Genomic DNA, 26,044 nt, shown 5'->3' with positions numbered 1-26,044 from the left:
GTCATAATTATTCATGATTCATTGTTTCTACTAATTGTTTAACAGAAATCATCACCTACTAATACATCATTCGAAGGAGAATCCAACGAGATCACAACTACATACCGCGAAACGAAGTTAGTTAATAGTCAGTCGGCCAGCTGCATCAAGGTGGGTATACAAATATGAGTATAACTATATTTTTTCTACGACCATACCGAAATATCTCACGTTAGCATCTAACATTAAATGGTAAATAAAATGTTGATATGGTAACTAGACAACAATCAATCTATTCTATACCGTCAAGATTAGGGCGAATTCTTACTCTTTCTCTTCTTCTCTTTATCTTATTTTGTATTTCAGGATATTCCAGCAATATTTCTGGAACCAAATCGAAAGTCAAATCTCAACGTTATCAATATTTTATTATATTTAGCAGTGGAGTGCGATTAAGAAGTCTAAACATTACTGAAGAATGTATTTTGCATTTCTTTATATCTTTATATTTTTTCACAATTATTGACGGTTGACTTTAAAATCGGAGCGTGTTTGTATCCTCGGGATATCAAATTATTACTGTTTTGTGTTTGATTTTGAATTATTTGTTTGTCTATTATTTGTATGTGTATTATGCGTGTGTGTTTTTGATATCTTTGTGAATAGTGTGTTGCACATGTATTGAGTAAAATTGTAGATAATATGTCTCCGACTTTCTATTAATCCGCTATTTTTTGGCATATTTTTGTTGTTCAAAATCTGATCTAGACTGTCCAAAAAAAATCTCCAATAACACATAAGAATGATCAAAGAACTACTTCTATAAAATATCCTGGAATTGTAATAATTTAAAAAACCGTAATTAAAAAAAAAACGGAGACCTCTACAAATCTCAGATATGCAAACATGCCTTGGACAACGTGCACAGAGTACAATGGAGAGATCTATCAATAGTCATCAAAGAAACGGGCATGAAAAAGAAAAAAGTCAAAGAATCAGAATGTAGCAGGTTTTGGTTGGGAATACTGAAAGAAGAAGTATACAGAATACTGAAATACTATACCAACAAAAGCGGATTAATAGAAAGTCGCAGACATATAATTTTATCATCATCTTCATTGATGCAATTCTTCCTTTTACCGTCTTTAGTGGATCACTTCCATATTTTTCCTCATGGCCGTGTTGATAAATAATTATTATAATGTGAGTGAGTATAATAAATCTCCTTTCTCCAGTAAGTATAGCATTCGAAACTACTTATTTTTGATATCACTTTATCACCTTTACACCAATATATTGTTTTGGTAAATAATCACGAATTCTCTGCACCACACTACTTCCACCTTCAACCGCTTGGAGGCAGCAATGTTTGAGAGATGTGATTAATTAGTAAGTTAAATAGACACAACAGTTGACTTGGTACCAATAAAACGTGGTGTACGCAAGTATAAAAAATGCAAAGACCACGTTAAACATTAAATCAAAAATGAAAATAAATTTTAACACAAAAAGTAGTAGATGGGAAAAGGTTTAAATAACAAAAAAAGATTCTCGTGAATGAGAGGGATATGCAGCGCCAGATGTTGGGCGCCTCTCTGAGAGACGAGATGAACAAGACGTATTGTCGAGTGGGGACCAAGACAAGACGTACTACGCTATAGAGACCGCCTAACAACCAGATGCTCTGAAGCGTGTTATCATATCAGTAACTAGATGCAAGCCGCACAAGACAAGAGACAGATGGAAAGAGCTAAGGGAGGTTTACATCCAGCAGTGGACACGTATAGATGGATGGTCATAACGATTGTCTTTTCGAACCCAATGATTTCTTTTAGTTGTTCGTTTCAAACTCTCTCTCTCTTCGAGATATTCTAGATCATCTCCGATAGTTTTTTGTCAATCGTTTTTGTCATATTCTGTTCATTTCCATTTGTCTGGATCATAGAGTGCGAAGTAAATAATAGAACTAATGCGGATGAAATTAATAGAGGATAAACATCAACAAGTCTATATAACTCATTAAATAAAGTTAGACTGTGATATAAAGATGATAAAAGTTACACAAAAAGTTAACAACGCAATGTCAATTGAACGCGAATAAGTGCTATGACTCTCAAAATGTCTAAAACATTTTAGTAATTTGACTAAAATACTGGCGATTAATAAATTGTAAGATTTTGTATCTTTGCGAAATGAATACATTTATATTTCATTCAGACAAGCGATTCAACTTTTCCATATTTACAAATAAGAAGTCAAAGGATAAATTCAATTACTTCTACAACACTCGATCTGTCTTTTTATCATCCATATGTCGCTAGTTCAAATTCGGCTCGAAGGACCAAAGTAAAAGGGCGAGATTATTCGGCAACCTCAGATGGACATTATAAATTAATATGGTTTAAGATGTCGAGTATTTTTGACATACAAGAATTGTAGAAGAATTGATTCACGTCATAAATTACTTACCTATCATGTAAAGTACTTGTGATAATACTTTAGCTTATCATGAAAGTTAAAATCGAGGGCCCCAGGGGAATTGGGAAAAAGCAGATAATTATGATGACTCGAGAACGTTCTTGATTGGACAGAACCGCGCAGTGCCAAATAGGTATTCTGATTAGCTGAAGACCGTGAACAGCTCGCCAATGTAATTGCCAACAAACTAAGTTTTTAATCTAATAGCACATAAAACAACATCCAAAAATGTTATTCTACATCCTACCAGACTGAAAACAATGGGAACCTTCTCTGGTAACACCTCCGAGGCTTCTACAATTTGCAAGCCATAACGGATGCTGAGACTAAGGAAGATGAGGGAATTTTACAATTTATAATTCACGTCCCCTGCTCAGCGCGGTAAAGTTCCAACGAGAATGGTTCCCTTCGTACTCCAATCAGAGTAAACATGTAAATCAAAAATGAATAACCATTTTCAATTTCGTTGCAACACGAAACTACAGCCGCATCATTATTACAGTTTAATCAGAGAGTGCAGCAAGCACCTCTACCGGTTTCGAAACTTATAGTCTCTCATCAGGAGGCACATATGCTGGTCTTTCTCACCCAACTAGGACAAACCCCGGCGTGCAGTCACGGATTGCAACGAACGAAATGGCAGGGATGCCCTAGCGGTAACTGCTAGCAAAAAACTAAGTTTTCAATCTAATAGCACATAAAACAACATCCAAATTGTAAAATTGTGAATTATAAATTGTAAAACTCCCTCATCTTTCTTAGTCTTAGCATCCGTTATGGCTTGCAAATTGTAGAAGCCTCGGAGGTGTTACCAGAGAAGGTTCCCATTGTTTTCAGTCTGGTAGGATGTAGAATAACATTTTTGGATGTTGTTTTATGTGCTATTAGATTGAAAACTTAGTTTTTTGCTCGCAATTGCCGCTAGGGCATCCCTGCCATTTCGTTCGTTGCAATTGCCAACGTTATGTGGACCTAATATGGCACTTAAAGAAGAAGAAGGTAATTGTATCAATTAGACTAGTTGGCGATTGGCACCTGAAAAAGAAGAATTAGAAAATATAAAGCTTAATAGTTTACACTTATAATCTGATTTATTGTATTTCAATTAAATACGTTAAACTACTAGTTAATTACGTTAAAATGCGAGTTACAGTACAATGACCGCTACCATCCAGTAAATTCTACCACGTGGAGTCAACACGAGTCTACCGCTTGAACATTCTGGACCTAATTGCGACGTATTGGACAGCAAGATCAGCAATTATAAAATTATAAAACACCATGTAAAAATCAATATTTTTCAGTCTGATTTTAAATTATTGAGTTGTCACTAAAATCTTTGTGTGTCGAAATAAAAGTTTTAATTGTGAAGTTTAGTTTTTTAAAAAAGTGTTTTTCCAAAGAACATTCATAATTGGCGCAGAGTCAGTACGGAAGTGGAAGAGTCTTTACAGATCCTCGTCACTTTTAAGTGTTTGTCCACTGTTCCAAGAACCAGCCCCAGGGAAACCGTTGCAGAGTTCACCCAAGGGAATTAGCAGTTAGAAATAGAAGTTAGGAGCCTTCAGGAGCAAAGGAATGCACATCGGCATCGTCTTTATCCTGTAAGCGATTTTTATTATTACTTAGAATTAAGAAGATTAATTTTTGAAAGAGATATTATTAAATCAGACTCCTCTGAGTCCTTAGATTGAATCAGAGCTAGATTAAGAAGATAAAAACAAAGATTTGAATAAATTAATAGAAAGATTAAAATAATTTAGAAATATCTCCTCTAAGTCCTTAGATTGACTTTAGAGCCAGATTTAGAAATTTATTTAAAAAAAAAATTTGAATAGCTTAATAAATACTATATATTAATAAACACTAGAGATTAATAGATAAATAATAAGCAGTTAAGATTGATATATTTGAAATTACTATACGTATTTTACTATTGACTATATATATTGAAATTTTTTTAAATATGGCAGTTCCACAATTTGACGTGAAAAATTTATGCATTCTTCCAAATTTCGACGGAAACCCAAATGAACTACATGAATTTATTAAAGTTTCTACAATACTTCTAAACCATTATTATGATAGACTAAATGCAGCTAATATCCAAAATAAATTTTTGCTTCATGGTATTATAAGTAAATTAACAGGTAGAGCCAAAGAAGTTATATCTGTATATGGATGCGAAACTTTTGACGAAATAAAAAATGCATTAATTCAAAATTTTGGAGACCAAAGAGACGAAAATTCGCTTACAAGAGACTTAGTAAATTTAAGACAAGGAGCAACAGAATCTATCATGCATTTTTACGAAAAAATAATGGGACTTTTAAGCTGTATCAACAATTACTTAGAATTACATACTGTAAATGCCGACATTAAAAGAAGCAAACAGGAATTTTTCCGTCAACAAGCTCTTACAACATTTTTAGCAGGCCTACGAGAACCAATGGGCTCTGTTATCAGAGCAATGAGACCAGGAAGTTTAGCTACGGCGATACAATACGTACAGGAAGAAAATAATGTTAGATATCTTCAAAAAAATCAAATAAGTCAACCTTCAACATCAGGAAGAAGCGAAAATTATCAAGAACGCCGACCTCAGAGACAGCAAATGCCTTTACCTGTCCAAAAACCATTTTATCAACAGCAAAATTTTGCACCTCCGCAATGGCAGCAACCAATCAGGCAATTCTACCCACAGAATCAGTTTCAACAACCCCATCGACAACAAAACTTCAACCAATTTAGACAAAATTCAAACCCTCCAGCATTCAGGACCCAGAACCAGTCAAATGTATGGGCACCCAAACCCGGACAGCCAAAGCAGCCTAGACCAACACCTATGAGTGGAATATCAGAAACCACAACCGGAGGCCGTCAAAAATTTACACCAAATTACCGAGCACAACCAAAATTCACCGTAGAAGAACTTTACAATATACAATGCCACGGAGATGAGCAAGAAGAGAATGCCGACTACAATGATTACTATGAACCCGAATACGACAATTTTCTACAAGATACATACGAAAATCAACCAACCGAATACGAAGAAAACGTAAATTTTCGAGAGGACCCACCAGAAGCAGCCGAAACGTAATTGAACTTCATTCATTTCCCGACAAGAAGGAGCTACCTTACATCGAAATTTCTGAGCCTTCTTTACGACTTTTAATCGATACAGGATCCACAAAGTCATTTCTTAATCCAGAAATAGCTTCTTCATATTTTCCAAATTATATAAAACACGAACCCTTCATCGTCACATCAATTTTTCAAAATTATTCCCAAAAATATTGTGCTGAAATTCCTTCATTTTCAGAATTTAATTCTGACAGCAAAATGAAATTTTATCTCTTCAAGTTTCACAAAACTTTCGATGGTCTTATTGGCCTCGATAATCTAAAACTTTTCGAAGCCCAATTAAACTTTCCTAAATCACTTCTAGTTACAAAAGATTCTACAATCCCTATCAAATATTATGAAACAAACAAAACACAATTTTATTCCATCCATTTGGAACCAAATTCAATTAGCCAAGTCAAAATTCCAGTCAAAGAAGAAAAAGGAACCATCATTATTCCAACTCAAAAAGTACAAGGCGTCGTAGTACGAGAAGCCCTTACTAACGCCGAGAACCACCTCGCCTGGACCGAAATTGCCAACTTCACGTCAGATCCCATTCACCTTTCTCTTATGGAACCACTCGAAAGCCAGGAAATAGACATTCAAGATTTCCATATATATTCCATGGAAACAACCTCCGGACCAGACTACAGACAAGATATCGACGACTTAATTAAAACTGAACATCTTAACGAAGAAGAAGAGGATCAAGTTCGTCAACTATGCCGAAAATTCTCCGATATATTTCATCAACCAGACACTCCTCTCAGCTTTACTAACGAAGTTAAACACCACATCAAAACCAAGGATGAAGAGCCTGTATATACGAAATCATACCGGTATCCGTATGTGCACAAAGAAGAAGTAAAGAAACAAATCTCTTCAATGTTAGAGCAAGGGATCATTCGACCAAGCCAATCGCCATGGTCCTCGCCCATCTGGGTCGTGGCAAAGAAACCAGATTCATCCGGTAAAATAAAGTGGAGGATAGTGGTAGATTATAGAAAGGTCAACGAGAAGACAATTGACGACCGATACAGAATTCCTCACATTAGCGATATTTTGGACAAATTGGGAAGATGTCAATATTTTACGACCCTCGACTTAGCGAGCGGATTTCATCAAATCGAGATGGCTGAAGAAGACATTCCCAAAACAGCATTTAATGTGGAAAATGGACACTATGAATATTTAAGAATGCCATTTGGACTTAAGAACGCTCCGTCCACGTTCCAACGTATGATGGACAACGTATTGAAGGGACTTCAAGGAGAAATATGTCTCGTCTATATGGATGACGTAATAGTATACTCAACATCATTACAGGAACACATAGTAAATCTCACAAAAGTATTCCAACGATTAAGAGAAGCCCGACTAAAAATCCAAGTTGACAAATGCGAATTTTTAAAAAAGCAAGTTAATTTTCTGGGACACGTAGTCACACAACAAGGAATAAAACCGAATCCAGCGAAAATTGAAGCAATAGAAAAATATCCAATACCGAAAACAGCAAAAGAAATTAGAGGATTCCTTGGACTCTTGGGATATTACAGAAAGTTTATTCGAGACTTCGCAAAAATCACAAAACCTCTAACAAGATGCTTGAAAAAGGACGCAAAGATCGAACATACACCCGAATTCGTAGAATGCTTTGAAACATGCAGGAAATTATTAATGAATGAGCCTTTATTGCAATATCCAGATTTTTCCAAACCGTTTAACCTCACAACAGATGCCAGCAATTTTGCTATCGGAGCAGTACTTTCCCAAGGACCAGTTGGCAGTGATAAACCAATTGCCTTCGCTTCCAGGACACTAAATGAAACTGAGACCAAATACTCAACAATAGAAAAGGAAATGCTAGCAATGGTGTGGGCAACTAAGTATTTCCGACCCTACCTATTTGGAAGGAAATTTAAAATACTTTCAGACCACCGTCCCTTGCAATATCTATTTTCCCTAAAGGAACCCAACTCCAAACTAGTACGCTGGAGATTAAAATTAGAAGAATTTGACTACGAGGTAATTTACAAAAAAGGAAAAGCTAATACCAATGCCGACGCACTGTCTCGAATCGAAATTCACACAAAGGAAACTAAGGACATCGATTCACAAATTAAGGAAGTCCTTGACGACTTAGTAGACATGGAAGACGATGGATGGTCAACGACTAATAATCCAGATGCAGATCGAATAATCGACGAGATTGTAGAAGAAAAAGCAACAGAATTAATCCAAAAAAACATCCCAGAAGACACTGTTGAAAACGAAGATCAAAACATCCAAGAAGACACTGTTGAAAACGAAGATCAAAACATGGATGAAGACGGAAATGAAACAATACATACAGCAGTAGAAAACCCAATTCTTGGTATACCTATTTCGGAAAAACCACTTAACTTCTACAATAACCAAATTATAGTCAAAATCGTCAACTACAATCCACGACCTCCAGCAATTATACAAACCTTTCCGAATAAAAGACGTTACCATATCCAGCTATCGAAAGATCAGCTAAAAGCTGATACCATAAAAATTTTTAAGGAACACCTCAACCCGAAAAAGAAGTATGCAATTTTATTTGAAGCAGAAGAAGAAATTTTTGCAGAAATTTGCGAAATTATCAGAAAAACTTTTAAAAACAACGCATATGACTTAGTAAAATGTAATCTTTTATTGGAAGATGTTAACCTAGAAGAACAACAAAAGGAAATTATAAAAAACTATCATGAAGGTAAAACGAACCATAGAGGAATAGCTGAAACAGAAAGCCAAATAAGAAGAAAATATTACTGGCCTAATATGAAGAAAGACATAGAAGATATCATAAACTTCTGCGATATATGTCAAGAAAATAAATATGACAGACTTCCTCCCAAACCAAAATTTATGGTTACACCAACTCCCACTAAACCACTGGAAATAGTTCACATCGATTTATTCCAGGCTGATGGACAGAAGTTTCTAACCATAATAGACGCATTTTCGAAGTATGGACAAGCCTATCCAATAAATGGAGGAAACGCAATCAATGTACTCAACGCCCTACTAATTTTTATAACCCATCATGGACTCCCAACAATGATAGTAGCCGATAATGGTACGGAATTCAAAAATGGAGTGATACAAGAATTTGTAGACTCCCATAAAATCTCAATCCACTACACGACACCAGAGAATCCGCAATCCAACGGGATGATTGAGAGATTTCATTCTACATTAATCGAACATCTTCGAATCCTAAGGAACACCAAGGCAAAGCTCCCGATAAAAGAACAAATGCTATACGCTATAATTGGGTACAATAATTCCATACATTCCGCAACGAAGTTACGACCCATTGACATATTAAACGGCCATATCGACGCAAAAGATCCCTTTGACGTTGACATACAGAAAGTAATACTGAATAATTATATTCAGAATCATAGAGAGATAACAAAGGAATTATACAAGGAAGTAAACCAGCATATACAAGAGAATAAAAATAAAGTCATCGAAAATAGAAACAAATCGAGACAGGACCCTATTACGTATAAACCAAGCACAAAAATCTATACACGAAAAACAGTTACCAGAAATAAATTACTTCCGCGATATTCCGCAAAATATATAAAAAGAAATAACGAAGTGACTGTAAACACATCAAAAGCTACAGTTCACAAGAAAAATATAAAACATCAACCTAAGTCAAAAACTAATTCTGAACCTTCCCCACAGGATCACCCTGACGATGGGAGAAGAAGTGAAGATCAAGGACCTGAAAGACAACCCAGGAATAATTCCCCTCAACCTGGGACAAGCAAAGATTCATACTAGCACACACGATTTTATACACTTTTTCAAACTACTACCAATAAAAGAAGAATTGGACAGAATTGAAACCCAGTACGATGCAGTGACCACAGCAATTCAAAATGGACTTAGCCATCCGTATTTTAGCAGTTTACAAAATTTTGACCAAGCTCTTAGATACCAATTGAAATCAGCTCAAGAAAAATTCTCAACAATTTACCCCTATAGCAGAACAAGAAGAGGGCTAATTAATGGACTAGGAAGCATTATCAAAGCAATTTCTGGAAATTTAGATCAAGATGACGCAGAAAAATACAACAATGCTATAGAAACCTTACAGACGAATCAGGAAAATCTTATAAATCATCTTAATCGTCACATTAGCCTGAACAAGAAGATTATAAAAGAGTTTAACGAAACTATCACATTACTAACACACAACCAAGAAATAATAGCAGAAGAAGTAAATAATATCAGCACGAACCTCAATACATTTATTTTTGACTTCAATCATTATTTGCAAGCAAGGAATGTTCTGGACCAATTAAATTTGACCCTTCAAATTATACTTCAGTTACTTAATGACCTAGAAGAAGCCATTACATTTTCTCGTGTAAACACTCTCCATAACAGTGTGATCAAGAAAGACGAAATAAAATGGATAATCAATAAAATGCTAGAGCACCATAAGGCAGACCAGCTTGTGTACATCGAAGACGAAGACATCCTAAAGTACTACGACATCATCAAAGTAGACGCCTATTATTCAAACAATACTATTATATTTATCCTTCATTTTCCTGTCCTACATCCTAATTCCTTTACTTATTATCATTTATTTCCTATACCTACCGCAAATTCTACTACAATCATTCCTCCCGAGCCATATCTCCTCATAAGCGAAAAATCCTTTCAATATTTGGAAGAACCATGTGCCCGAATCGACACAAGATATCTTTGCCAAGAAGGAACAATGCTGGAAGCAACAAAAACTGACGACTGTATCAAACAAATCCTGCAGTTGAGCACCCAAGAAGCTTCTTGCCAATACACCCCCGTCCAAACTCGAGATGTCATCATACAAAGACTATCAGATGCCCACTATATAGGAATATTCCCCGAATCAACCAAAATTACAACTCGATGTTCTACGACAAAAATTTTAGGCCTAAAAGGAACTTATCTCATCAATCTTCCACCCAGATGTGAATTCAAGACCCCAATCCAGAGTTACATAAATTCAAGAACAACCATCCCAGAGGAACCACTAATGCTTCCCAAAATTAGGACCATAGATATTCAACCAGCGATTAAATTCAAACCATTAAGAATAGATCACATCCCCTTAGACAAACTGCATGAACTCTCTAAGGAAGAGGAACATCTAGAGACCATTAACCCGAAATTATGGAACCATAGCCATAACCATTTTTGGATGACTCCTTTATATATCTTAATTACAATAATCTGCCTCTATATATGTTACAGGTATAAAACAAATAACAAAAAGCCCAACTCTAGCGACGAAACTCCAGAAGAGGCCAACTCAACAGTTCTGTTCGTCCCTCACAAAACTTCTTCAGGGGATGGAGTAGTTACAGTACAATGACCGCTACCATCCAGTAAATTCTACCACGTGGAGTCAACACGAGTCTACCGCTTGAACATTCTGGACCTAATTGCGACGTATTGGACAGCAAGATCAGCAATTATAAAATTATAAAACACCATGTAAAAATCAATATTTTTCAGTCTGATTTTAAATTATTGAGTTGTCACTAAAATCTTTGTGTGTCGAAATAAAAGTTTTAATTGTGAAGTTTAGTTTTTTAAAAAAGTGTTTTTCCAAAGAACATTCATAATTTGCGTAAGAAGTAAAGCAGTAATCACGTTGTATTTATGTATTTTTATACGGCATCCCTTTCATATTTGTGATATCTATTCATTTGTATGAGTAGTCAGTTGATTATCATTTGATCATATATTTTTTTAAATATTTTTCAGGAATATACCAATGGAAATGGAGAAAGATACAGTTATCATTCAGGAAGTGAATATTGCGTAACCCAAGTCCCTGCAGATAGGGCAAGGGACAGAGAGAGGTATACTTGCCCAGCTGCACATCGATCACATTTCACACGGAGACCTGTTACGAGGGTAAGATACGTAATACTATAAAATATACTGATCTTAGGTTATGTGAAAAAATAAAATAAAATCGGTAGCTTTATAATTTCATTCGTATGACTTTTAGCCTATAAGATCGAGGCCAAGTAAATCAACTGTCAAATTGGTTTACCGATTAATTCCAATAATTTAATCTACAAATGTTTTGAAAACGATTTCCGCATTTAAATCGAAACGCAAAATAAATGTAAAATGTTTCTCATTACAACCAATTGTGGTTTAGTCCATATAATTTCAGAGTTGTGGACTGTATAATTTAGGTTGCTGGTTCAAATGGAATTAAGAGAGGGTTCTGATAAACAGACAATATTATAAGTTTATAAAAATCTTACCAAGTCCTGTATAGGTACTGGTCACTGTTTGCGTTTTGATTAAACACATGTGCCGGTTTCACTCGTGGCTGAAATTGTTCATGCACGAGTTTTAAACGTTTTTAACGAATTCGCGATTATTTTATGTCGAATTACAGTCTTAGACTATTGCATAGAAAATAAGAGCGTTTGTTCAACGGTAATGGTACCCAAAAGAATGGTCCAACTGATATAGATGTGTCGCACATGGGAGCTAACACAAGAGCGATCATTTCGCTGGAGCTGGTACGGGATGACTAGGTATAGTCAGTAGTAGGATATTAGTAAAGGCAAGGGCTAGTTACGGACTATCATACGGCGAAAAATATGAAATTATTTTTTGCATGTGAAAAATTCAGCAACAATGTTAAACTTAAAAGGAAAAATAAATATTTTCTTTACGTCTCAGAATACTTAATTTATTTTTTTGTACATCATTTTATAAACATCAATTAATAGGAAACTTGCATAAAATTTTAAATATTAAAAAACTTGATAAAGCGCTGTTTACCGCGCTGGGCAGATGGGACGTGAATTATAAATTGTAAAATTCCCCATCTTCCTTAGTCTCAGCATCCGTTATGGCTTGCAAATTGTAGAAGCCTCGGAGGTGTAACCAGAGAAGGTTCCCATTGTTTTCAGTCTGGTGGGATGTAGAATAACATTATGTTGTTTTATATGCCATTGGATTGAAAAAGTCTTTTTTTTTTAATATTTGTTGGATGTTCCGACAGTTGTGCTTTGGCATTGCGGCACTATATAGTACTTATATTGCGCAGATTAGTTTTCCATTTTGATAAAGTATATTATACACTAAATACAGTAATATAAACACCGAGTAAACAAGACAGTTATTCGACGCGCACAACCAGCAATGGCAAAATGCATTAAATGCAATAGCTCCCCGAACGGGCGAACGAGAACACAGTGGTTGGTGACGTCAGACCCCAGCTCGCGCTTTTGAATTTGTTTAAACGGAAATTTTGGGCGCGGAACTATTATCAGTTGTTGTGCGTACACTATTCATTGTTAAGACTTAATATTTTGAATATATCATTTATAAACATTAATTAACAATGTTATGCAAAAATATTTTTATGTGCAAGTTTCCTATTTTCTATTAATTATATTAATTTTTTTATACGACATTTGTTTGTTTTTAGAACTCAAATATTCTTTCGGCAGTGTTATGCCTGGTTAAAGAATTGGATTATCCCAGTTTAGAAGTGGTAGAAATGGCAGTGAGATGTAGAATGGACGAAATGGCGGAATGACATACGAAATCACCTGACGATAACATCGCACAACACATTAACGAACAGCTTTAATAAAAGGGTCTGAGATTTCCATACTTTTATTGTTTATACATTTATTAATATAAGTACATAGTATTATATAATTTTACAGGTAATTAATGGGTTGCATTTGATTGATTTCCGTTTCAATTTAGTCTTTTAAATATTTGCCATTTCACTCTATTTATTATTATCTTTGTATTGACTTTTTAATTTCTTTCTGCGTTTTCTAGTTGATTGTAGAAAGTAAAAGTTTTTGTCTTCGGTTAGCAATTGAAATTAAATATCTTCAATAATATAACACAAAGAAATGAAAAGGATATAAAAACCAAAATATTTTTGTGTAAAGTACCTAGACTGGGAAATCGGCTAGAAAATTTAAACCGAATATAACAAAATTCACTTTGGCAGCATTGTGTAAAGATGATTATATGACATAATACAAATTTAATCGTTTAATTTAACCCATTAATACTACAGACTTAATTACCTAATAAAAATGACAATTGCTTATACGTACCTTTCTTTTCTTTTTTGATATTTACATTTATCATTTTCATAGCACGTGTAGGGAAATAATAAAGACATGTAACGATTTTGTATTTTCCACATTGTTTTTATATAAACTCGTATGTACTTATACATTTATAAAATTTTATAACAAAGAGTTTCTATACTCTCGAATTATTGTTATGGACACGCTTCGAACGCGTGAAAATGTAAATATATCTGTAACGATAAAGAAAGTTGAAAGTACTTTATGAAATTTGAGCCTGCTCACAATATACTAGGCTCTTCAATAAGTTTTAAACAGATTGAAGTCGCTAGGGACCAAATTTGAGGAATAGGCTGGACAAAATTCATGAATTTTAGCCATTGTTAAAATGACCATACGACACAGTGAATTGTCCTGATGAAAAAGGATTTTTTCTTCTGCAAACCGAGTCTTTTTTACGATTTTTTTCCTTTAGCTGGTCTAAAAGGTTACAATGATAGGTATCCAGAATTTATTGTTTTACCAGTTTGCAAGTAATCCACAAACAGAATTCCTCTCGCATCCCAAAAACTGACGCTAACCCCTTCCCTAATAACACCAAACATTCCATGTATGTTCCTAGAATATACACACAGGACATTGAAAACATTCCTGGAATGTCCTCAAAAGCACAAGAACGTCCCCTAAATGTCCCAGGAAAGTAATGTGTCAGCATTTTAAACATTCCTTAATGAATGTCTACGAATGTTCTTTGGACATTCACAGTATATTTTTTAGACTTTCCCTGGATATAGTCGCTGATGTGACATAATACAGTGGAACCTCGATAAGTCGGATTAATCGGGACCGCGGCCGATCCGGGTTATCGAAAATCCGGGTTAGCCGGAGAATAGGGTAAAAATTAATAAAATACGGTACTCTTACAGATAAACTTATTGTAAATTATAATTGCCAAGAAAATGAAATACTTACGTCCAGTACATCTAAATTACGTAAAGTTGTATACATTATTGTTTATTTCTTGGTAAAAAAACTCGGTCAAAGTGAAAACATTTGTATTTTATCTGATGAAAATCGATCCGGGTTATCGGAGGCCGACTAACCCGTTGTCCTAGGTGAGCGACGGAAAACGACGCGACGCGATGCGATGCGACCAGTAATTCACGCGACGCGATGCGATGCGACCAGTAATTCACGCGACGTGTGGCTTATGTAGCGTCGCATCGCGTCGCTTTCCATCACTCAAACCAGGACAAACGTGACGATGTCAATTATTCATTCCTATTCTTAAGTTGGGGAAGTATACGGCAGTGTTACTAGAAAATTCATATTTTAAATACTTAGCAAAAAAATTCCATAAACGAAAAAGAAAGACAACAAATGTCATATATTTAGAACGAGTAAATTTGGAAAGTTTAATCATTTATATCCGAAATTAATGAAATAATCCACGTTGGTTTAAAGAGTATTGTGGCTTATTCACTTTCGATTATATCATTGCAGCTGTTAAACTCAGTATTAATAACTGAGCTATCAATAAGTAATTTTCAAAAAACAAATTCTATTGAGGAGAGGCTGTTACTGACTTTAAGGTATGTTAATGAAAAAACACTGGTACTATATAGTTATTATTAGTTTTTATTTATTTAATAAACTATTGCGTAGCATAATTTGAATTAAAAAAAGCAATGGGGCGTCACACTGTGTCGTGTCTCGTCGCGAACAAATCAAGTTCGCACTTCGTCGCGTCTTGTCGTAGACTGATTTACCCGAAAACGTAGGCCATACACAAATACAACCATTACTTGATATTTTCGCGCCGTGTCGCGTTGTCGCGTTTGTCGTTCACCTAGGACAACGGGTTATCGGAGTTCCACTGTACCTCCCGTTTGTTTTTTTATGAGTTTTGTAAGAGAGACTAAAAACTTTTTTTTTACAGTCAGCTCCTGTTTTCATATGATATTTTTTGACATGTTTTGTAGTAAATTCAATGATCGATTTACTACAAAACATGTCAAAATTTACATGTGAAAACAGGAGATGACCCTAAAAATGGTTTTTCGTCTCCTACAAAATTCATGAAAAAGCAGATAGGAGGTATTGTCACATCACCGACGATATACCAGAAGTATATGTGGCCATACCAAATAATACATCCTTGATAAATATAAACATTTTTATTGCACAAAATCTTGTCATATATTTTTTCCATAATCATCACTTCGATGATGATTCATTGTATTGAATTGTACATTACAATTACAATCTGGTCATAACTGACCAATGAGCAATTTTAATTTAACCTAAATTACTACTGTTCCTTAAAATGAAGAGCTTACCCCATAGCGTCTCTTATCTAATCTAACAAGATGGTGCACTATTTTAACATAGACAGGCACACAAGCACTATACTCTGCTTTTCACTATCACCTATCACTCAAACTAGTTCAAAAGGCTTTGTTCTCTTCAATCTTCTAGTTTGCCCAGTAGTATCGAGGAGCTGGATTTCCTCAATATTCTCGTACTTATGAAGTTGTTGCTCGTGACTTCCTGCCATCTTCTTGCTGATTATATCTAGGTTCCATTCCTAGGTCCTTATGGAGATCACTGTTTGTCTCATACAATATTTCTCAGTATTTTGTTCTGGAATCTTTGTATAATTTTTATATTACTTGGTCTAGTACACCCTCATAGTGGGCATCCATAAATCCATACAGGTCTTAATATTTGTTTATAAAGTAATAACTTATGCATCGACAATGTGGAGTTTCTTCCAATTAATTAGCCAATACACTTTTTATATCCTTTTTTTGCCTTTCATTGCCACAAGGCTATACGTTTCCTTCCTGTTTTTTTTGTAGACCTCTTTCAGCTGATTCTAAAAAAATAAATAAAATAAATGGTAATTTTTCTATTTTTTACAATTGAACGGGATTCTGCAGAAAGGATCCAAACCACACTTTGTTAAAACTGAGATATTAGCCAAAAACTTTACGATAAAATTTAAAATTCTCTATTAAAAATAATCATGGTTTAACAATAAAATCGTTAATATTTGCATTAGATTTGATTTAACACATACTGCTTGATTCAAGAAAACAGTTGTTTCCCAAAAAAAATCCACTTTTGTGGCTTGGTTCTCTTCTGCAAAACAACTTAAGTGAATTCAAAGTGAACAAGCAATTATTTTAAAATAATTGTAATTGTAAAATACAATAAAAGAATGTTAATATGAAATTACTGGGTTTTAATAATTTGTTCGATTTCAAAATCTGGGAGTCCCTGAATTCAAGAAAACAGTTGTTTTAAAAAAAGTCCACTTTTGTGGCTTCGTTCCGTTCTGCAAAACAACTTAAGTGAATTCAAAGTTAACAAACATTTATTTTCCATTATTGAGTTACATAATCAGGCGTATAATCTAAAAAAATGTTAGTATGAAATTACTGGCATTTAATAATTTGTTCTGGAAGTCCCGTGAATTCGAGAAAACAGTTGTTTTAAAAAAATCCACTTTTGTAGCTTGGTTCCCTTCTGTAAAATAACTTAAGTGAATTTGCATAAAGGAACCAACCCACATGGATCTTTTCTGCAAAACGCTGTCATGCTGCAACGATAATGTTGGTTGGTTCTTTCGCTCATAGAGGACGGTATATATCGTATGTGGCTTGGTTATTTTCTGCACAAGTATCTACGGGGTATTTTACAACCTATGAGACTGTTAATAGGAAAAATACATATTTGTGGTTTGGTTCCTTTCTGCAGAATCCCGTCCAATTAAAAATCAAAAGAAATAGGTACTATTTACAGGTAATAATATGCATAAATAATTCGTTTAATAAAGAATAAAGAAAATTGAAAACGGATTTTATAATACTTACATAATTGTTTAAACAAAAGAGATTCAGTCAGAGCAAAACTAACAGGGAGAACAGCAAAAAAACCACTAATTTCCATTTTCCCAATATTCTTTATCTATGCATTTTCCAATCATAAATTTTTAGCTTATCATGAAATGTGATGACCACGCGACCTTACATAGATACACGCGCGGCAAATTTGAAAATGAACGCAAATTGAATAGTAAATGGCCTCTCTTAAAATATAGGACATTGGTAGTATGTTCATAGAATGTCTTGTGGTAACATTCCACCAATAATTTAATCAGATGTTTACCGAATGTTCCTTGAATGTCCAGGACATTCATACATTAATAGAACTTTTATAGTACATTCCTGGAATGTTTTGTGTTGTTAGGGTTATAGTTAAACAGTAATTTTAATAATTATTAATAAATTCAACAAAAATACAAATAATCGTAAGGCTTAGATATCTATTTAATGAATGATAACAAACTGATTTTGACATATTTTATGACAGCGTTTCATGTCAAATTGCAATAATACTACGCATGCGTAATCTCTGAAATCATCTGAACTGGGTTCATGAACGCTTGAATTTCAGCGTTCAGAATGAACGTTCATATGAAGAGTGTACCAACATAACAAAAAAATTAGGCTAGTAGCAACGCCCTCTCTTATCGAATCGCAAAAGTTATTGAACAGCCTAGTATAATAGAAAAGAATAAAAGATTTATACGTACAATGATTTTTATAACCCATAATTTGGAATTGTTTTGTCCCGACGACGTTTCGTCTGCTTCTGCGACAGACATTATCAATAGAGAGATATTGCATAATCACTTTTGCACTTGCTGTAATACAGCACTCGTTATTTTGACAGTAGAGCATGCGCAGATGTGATATTTGGCTTACGCTGCGGTATTGGAAATAGTGCCTGCCGTTATTAGGGGAGCCGTTACGCTCGTAACGTTGCGCTATTTTCTTTTCAGGTTATGTTTGTTGTTTGCCTTTCATTTAAACCAAGTTTATTTGTAATAATTTTCTAAAATGAGTACCCCTCAGACAGTAGCATACGAATCAGATTTACATCTGATGACGATTTGTGTTTATTAAAATAAGTTTTAGGTCAAAATCAATTGACTTATTCAGAAAATTGGACGTTAGTTCAGGAAAACATGAAGTGTACAACAGGAAATTTTTTTATTTTAAGAACACTCAAGGATCATTATTTGTTTCTCATGCTCGATATTTGGTAGAGAATTCAAACTTTCCTTCCATTTAAATCAAATTCTTTATTTTTAGCATGTAATAGGTAATAGGTGTAGGTTCATCTTCCAGAATGTTATGCAAGATGATAAATTATATGTCTTTATCATTAGCATTGGCCAAAATGAGAGCTTCTAACTAAATCTTGATCCAAAAGTGCATACAAATTAGACAAACAACTAATCTTGATCGAGCCTTAAAAAAAATACTGCCACCAAAATTTTGAGCAATATCTGTATTTATGACACGTCTGAGAAATGTCAATTCTGTCAAAATAGCGCGATGTAAATAGCGCAACGTAGGCTGTGTTAAATTTGCAATATATCTCTAATGTTTGTAAGTATTTGTTCTACTTCAAATGAGATGCATATCGATGGATTCAAGAGACATCCACGCAATTTACTTATGATAAACGTGAATAGAAAGAATAATTTGTCGATATCAATCATGGTACTTTTGTTTTTTTACTGTTTATATTATTTATTTTTGGTTGCAAATGGATAAATGTAAATTTGATATAACCGATAAACAGGCTTAGATTTCATAAAATGCTCTGGGTAGCTTTCTCTAAAAAAAATAATAACCCAGGTACTTAAAATCGCACTAAATAAATTAAATACAGGTATAATGAATATGTAAGATTTTTATTAATTTATAGACATTTTTATTCTACATATAGATCTTTTTTGTAAATATTTGAAACGCATAAGAAACTTAAAATTGGTCGAAGTATACGCATTTCTTCGATTGAAAATAAAATATAGTTGTTCTCAGAGCCTTCTTTCAGTGCGTCACAAGTGACAGAAATAAAGGTACGTCCGTGATTATACACCTTTATAACATTTCTTCTAGTTGCTGATAGATGACGCTATAATCGGAAAAAATGATTATCTATACGACTACAATCTAGAGTTCTTCTCAGATCCTTATTTCAGTGTGTCTTTAATTTTGACGTCATATGGGATTTTAAGAATATGTAAAATCATTGCATGACATTTCAGTTAAATCTGACAGTTGTCAGAATCGCAATTAGCCAAATATGAAAAGGTTATTGCAGTAAAGGTATAACACTTTTATTTGTAATTTAGTATAAAAACAAATCAATAGTGTTTATTGTATTTGTAAAAAGTTCTGTTCTTTGATGTGTATAGTCGCATAAATTGTATAGATTATAGTCGTATAGATAGTAGGTAAATTATTTTTTATTATAGCGCCATCTATCAACAACTAGAATAAATGTTATAAATGTGTATAATCACGGACGTACTTGTTTCTGTCACTTCCAACTTAATGAGTTAAAAAGAAATCGAAATGTGACTCATTGAAAGAAGGTTCTGAGAAGAAGTATAATAAAATAGTAAAAAAGAAGTATAATAATTTTACAGACAAATGAATCAGTTATGAGTTTTCAGTGAAGAGGAATGTTTGAAAGCTGCTTGAACATCAAAAACTTTAGAATAGTTATTGAATTTACTATATCGAACAAAAAATTCGTGTAGTTTGTAATAATTCACAAAATATAGTTTTAAACTTTCGTAGAAAGAATTATGTTTAACTTACTAGCGTAGAAGACTCGATGCACATTTGCGTGTTTTCAAGCTGCATGCACGCTGTGAGCAAGCTACGTGTGATCGCTTGCGGTTCAGCAGTACATGAGTTTAATTTATTCTCTGCACACTCGAGCTAAGCTGCTTGCAAGTGACTTGCTAACCGCGTGGACCTACTGCACGCCGCTTGAAAATAAGTCAGGCGGTTTGGCAGTCTGTGTTGGGCAATCATTCAGTACACGTTGACCGCGCGATCGATATCAACGTGATGCAGAGCGGTTTATTTCTGGCGTGTACTGACGCCGAGAAATCGCTCAAATGTCTGTTGACGGGAAACTTGGCTCAAGCAATTTGCTCGCAGCGTGCACGCAACGTGAAAACACGCAAATGTGCATCGAGCCTTAGGAAACGAGAAGTAGGCAATATAATATATCGTCGGCCTCATATGAAAAGTGCCTAAGTCCCACGATAATCAAAAATGAGATTTTTGCGCCATCTAATTAATATTTATGGTACACATGCATAGCAAGACAAAAAAGTCAATAGATGTCGCTAGAACCACAAAAAAGAATTCTACAAACTCATTCTTTCAATGGTTCTTTCAATCATTTTTTTTGCGTTTCCTATAAAATTTGTTAATTTGGACTTGGGCACTTTTCATATGAGGCCGACGATATGTCAAATATTTTGTAAGACGTAATTTTAACTTATTTCTCCAATATCTTTGGGAAATAGTGATATCTTAAACGCATTGTTGAATTTTTTACACAGGCAGCTGCTCAAACCGTTTTTATAACGATTATAATAAATAAATTTTTACTACTATTCATATTTACCTACATTTTAGACGCTAGTGTGTAAAAACACTATCATTATGTAATCTACAAAATACCCTTTCGGTTATCAAGTTGTTAGCAGCACTAAAATGGATTTTCTCAATTTGTTGCTATGTAGTTACATAGAAACACTATTTTTTGTAAAGCCATTCTTCGGAAGAACGAAACAAACAATATAGACTTATTATTGAACTGGAAAAAGGATGAAGATTGTCCCAAAAGCCCAAACATCAAGGAGTACGAATAGTTGAAAGGAATTATTGACTGAGTGGCACCACCAATATTATAAGAATCTTCTTGAAGCTGCTAGAGACAAGACCCGAATTGGAAGTCTGCTGAGGATGCGAGTTCCGGGTAGGTGAAGTGAAGTACTTCCCATTGTGTACAAGCACAGTCATTACCACAGTCAATACATGCTAATAACAAAGAAAACAAATATACAAACAAACATACATTTGGGAAATGTACCGATAGAAAGGGTTGATAAATACAAATCCCTAGGAACCTGGATTTCAGACAATAATGACTAAGCAACAGAAATTAGGGGCAGGATAGAAATAGCAAGAGATGCGTTTGTAAAAATGAAAACAATTATATGCAACAAAAACCTTAGATTCAAACTGAGACTAAGAGCTTTGAGATGCTACGTGTCTTCGATACTGCAATATGGACTTGAAAGCTGGACATTGAAGCAAGAACACTTACATAAGCTACAGTTCTTTGAAATGTGGTGTTACAGGAGGATGCTTAGAATAGCATGGATACAGAAGTAAACTAACACTTGTATCTAATAACTAAGTATTGCGAGAAATGGTCAAAGAATACGAAATAATAAACACAATAAAAATAAGAAAGTTACAATATCTGGGACACGTAATGAGGGGACAGCGATATGAAATGCTAAGACTGATAATACAGGGAAAGATAAGAGGAGGAAGGAGTATAGGAAGAAGGAGAGTGTCCTGGTTGAAGAATTTAAGGGACTGGTTTAAATGTATAATAAAATAGGTTCTGTAAGGGGTGAACGTCCCTCTGCTAGGGGTTGGATGTCAGGAATACACTAAATACTCATACTATGTTTATTTAATCACTATATACGCTAGTAACGAGTTGGTGGACAAAGTCTATATTCTAACTACATTGATGTCTAAATAATGAATGATCCCTGCTTTACTTTCTCCGTATCTATAAATAAATCGTAATTGTTTTGTTATGATTTCATACTTGAATGTGACCATGAAATACTAATAGTAACATAATTGCTGACTCCGTTGTTTTTCAAAACGAGTGGCCTACATTGCAGAAGCAATGTCACCTAATTTACGAAATCAAAACAATGCATGTAAATAATATTTGTTTGAGACTTTTAAAAATTAAATCGATATGGATTACTCTTATCTTTTGGATGCTAATATAAATCCTGTACAAATGCAGTTCTATAGAACTCTTCAGAGCAGCAGTAGATAGAGTAAAGATATTGATGATGATATCCAACCTCCGATTGGGAGACGGAACTTAAAAAAGAAGAAGACAGTCATTACCAGGAAGTGACACTATGCTGTTTGCTTACACCACTATATCAACTGACAATTACAGGAATCAAAGCTGCGCAGTTTTGTACCACTCTTCCACTTGTAAATACATATGTTCGGTTTCTGTTAAAAACATATATGAGCTCTCTAGCGGTAGCAACTCAAACTAGATTTAAATCACTTTGTCAAATGATAGGAATCCAATAAAGTGAAAAAGTGGTAAAGTCAAAATTTTAATTGTTTAACTTACGTCACTCTGACTCTAAGTGGCTCAAATATTGCGGGGCACTGATTGAACAGCGATAACGATGATGATTATCAAGTAGAGGCTCCAGCAATACAACAACGTTTCATTTTTTAGTATACTTGCCAACAAATTATTGCAGAAAACCGTATCTTAACGTTATTACAAAGTCATTTGTATTTGAGTAGTATCGTTAAATTTCGAGAGGTAAACATACTGAATAGCAGGTATAATAATTAAACGTACAACATACAGTAAAACCTCCGTTAACCGAAACATCGTTTAACCGAAACGGCTGACACTCAATAATTTCGTCAATAAAAAGTAAATTTTTATCGAAAAGCTGAAACGATTCGATGTTAATTTGTCAACATTGTCAACTTTGCTTTCATACAACTAAAGAACGCAATTAAATATACAACACATTACGAAATCACCTTATATTATTGTTTAATACTATCTTTGACCAAGAATACTATGCAATTTGATACAAGAAGAATACAACACCCATGTTATTTTTAACCGAAATTCTTGTTATCCGAAACGGCTTCCCCCCAATTATTTCGGTTGAAGGAGGTTTGACTGCATTAACAATAGATTACTTTCTACCTGTGCTGGAAGCTGAACCACACCACTCAAATGCAAATGATTTTGTAATAAGCTTAAGATTAAGGTTTTATGAAATAACTTGATGGCAACTATACTTCATTGCTGAGTTGCGTACATACATGATGACTGAAAGGGTTAAAAAAATTGAAATTGATTGTATTTGAACGCTTGTGCAATAATAAATTATCGAAATTCAATGCACAGTGTGTCTTTGAAGTTTTCTCAAGCAAACAGCGGACACCTTGTGATATTACATTAAACATTTTAAAGATTATTTCATTGTTTTATAAGGTTTTTCTATTTATATTGGGTGATTTACAATAAAGAGGGTCAAAGAAAAAGTGAAACTTTTGTAGCATTTAACATCAAGAAAAGATAAATTGAACAGACGTTTTTAGTTATGTTTATTACGGATTTACAAATTTGCTTTCCTACATTTTTACAAAAAAAAATACTTACATAGAGGATAAAGAGACTAGAAAATATATAATTAACTTCTTTTCTTGAAAAGAAAACTAAATGATTTTGTCAAAAATACTCTTAAAGGAAGTTAGAGCTTTTTAAGAATGACGTTTTTATAACGTAGTATTACATAGGAATAATAGTTTAGTGTTTTATTTCTTAGTGGAATTTGTTCTCTGTTACGTGGTAACAAGTTTTTTCCATCCAAACATTTGAAACAAATGATTAAAAAAAAATAAACGATTATGTTAGTCAAACTGAAAAGCCTCAGCTGCAGAATTCACCATTATAATAAAAATTAAAATGGTAAATAGTTATTTAAATCTGAAACTTTTCTTGTTGAAAGTTCTTTTTGGTACATCCTTTATCTGCGACTTTTACAATTTATAAGACAGCAGACGACGAATATAGAAAACAAAAAGGACTCTACTATATGCAGTCACATTGCGTTTTCATTCGTCTAGGAAAAGGTCTTCCCAATACTCAAATCTGAGTAAAGATAGAAAAGTTAAATAGATGGGCTAGCTGGTTTTCGATTCAGAGGTGTGCACGCTAGCGCTGTTGAGGAAGCCTGCAATGGCAGAAACAGCTGTCCAGCGATTGTGCATCCCTATGAATCGAAAGCAAGATTATCTTAGCATTTTTTTTATTCGGAATGGATATGAAACGTACAAAACTAGATGTTTAATATATGCAGCCCTCTCATTCGTTTTGTAAATCACCCAATACACTGGCGTTTGTTTTTAAATGAGGTTGAAAATAAAAATATATACGTTTACGTTTGTTGTGAATAGTTGTTGTTGAATTCTTGCCAAAAATTAATTTGAAATTTATTGTATGTGTATATAGAATTTTATTCCATCCATTGAGCCGTTTGTTTTTATAGTATACTGTTTATATATTTGTAATTATTAATCTAGTCGTTAATTTTTTTTGAACTCATCTTGTAATTTTTTATATTTACAATTTATTATTAATATGTTTTGTAAACCGATAAATAAAGTTTTTTTATTCGATCTTTTATTTTATTTACAAAAACTCGAACACAGAAGTAAATTTTAATTTACATTTATGGTCAAAATTAGAGGTATGGTGGTACGGGGGTTGCAACCCCCGGTGATGGCCAGTGATGGGGTTGATTAAGTGGAAACACTAAATACTTAGATATATTTCTTTCAGTCACTATGTATGACAGTAACTAGTTGGTGTAAGGGATGGACAACGTCTCTACTCTAACCACGTCTGTTTCTGAACAATGAATAATCTCTCCCTATTCTTTTACGTATCTATAAATAAATCCCATTTGTTTGTTATAATTGACTATACCTTAATGTGACCGTGAATTACTAATACAAGCATTATTGCTGACTTAGGTGTTTTCAATATGTGTGGCCTAGATGACATAAAACCAATGTCAGCCATTTATGAAATCCAAACAATGCATGTGAATAATATTTACCTAAGACTTTTAAAAATCAAATCGATTAAATACTCTTATTTTTGGATGCTAATATAAATCCTTTACATCCCTATCCCTTACAAAAAAAAGTTTTCTGAGATATGTACATTATTTTCTCTGCCTTTCCGAAAAAGAAGAAAATTTTTCTAGACAACGTCACCAATTGATTACTGTGTTTCAAAACAATACAAAATTAAATATCTATTCCCTATAACTAGTAACTAAACGCAAAGAAAAATGTTCGATATCAACATTGTTCCCGTTTTCACCTGTCACTCACTGTGTCCTTGGACTGTAAGCATATAAATCTGTTCTTATGTACCTCCTTGATCTTATTGTTTTCCATTTTAATTTTACAATTAACGGTATTTACGTCTGTTATTGTGAAGGGGCTTACATAAAGACTATCACACTTACCGTTCTCTTCTCTTTTTACCAGGACTAGGTCTTCTATTTTGAAGTGTTGTGGCGTCGCTTTGGACTTCTCTTCTTGACGCTCTTTTTGTCCTCATTGCCT

General features: G+C 33.9%; 1 protein-coding gene and 1 long non-coding RNA gene across 5 annotated transcripts in view; one reads left to right on the top strand and one right to left on the bottom strand.

The window, feature by feature from the left end:
- The window catches only part of LOC126887205 (cilia- and flagella-associated protein 410), a 104,529-nt gene extending 80,085 nt beyond the window's left edge, over positions 1 to 24,444 (top strand). For 2 of the 4 annotated variants that reach the window (XM_050654604.1, XM_050654602.1), the window contains 3 exons: positions 46 to 150; positions 11,389 to 11,541; positions 13,085 to 24,444. In XM_050654604.1, coding sequence (XP_050510561.1) covers positions 46 to 150; positions 11,389 to 11,541; positions 13,085 to 13,195 — 369 coding nt within the window. In that variant the 3' untranslated portion in view covers positions 13,196 to 24,444. The remainder of the gene's footprint in view (positions 1 to 45; positions 151 to 11,388; positions 11,542 to 13,084) is intronic. The other 2 variants (XM_050654603.1, XM_050654605.1) reach the window with 1 other exon arrangement.
- On the bottom strand, positions 23,007 to 25,078 carry LOC126887206 (uncharacterized). Its single transcript, XR_007698982.1, has 2 exons — positions 23,590 to 25,078; positions 23,007 to 23,258 (listed from the first exon to the last, which is right to left on the bottom strand). It is a non-coding gene; the product is annotated as an uncharacterized LOC126887206 (long non-coding RNA).
- Between the last annotated feature and the right edge of the window lie 966 nt (positions 25,079 to 26,044).

Source organism: Diabrotica virgifera, chromosome 6 (assembly GCF_917563875.1).
Source record: "Diabrotica virgifera virgifera chromosome 6, PGI_DIABVI_V3a".
Lineage (NCBI taxonomy): Eukaryota > Metazoa > Arthropoda > Insecta > Coleoptera > Chrysomelidae > Diabrotica > Diabrotica virgifera.
Note: the sequence above shows the minus strand (reverse complement) of the source record. Positions and strands in the feature narration are given on the sequence as shown.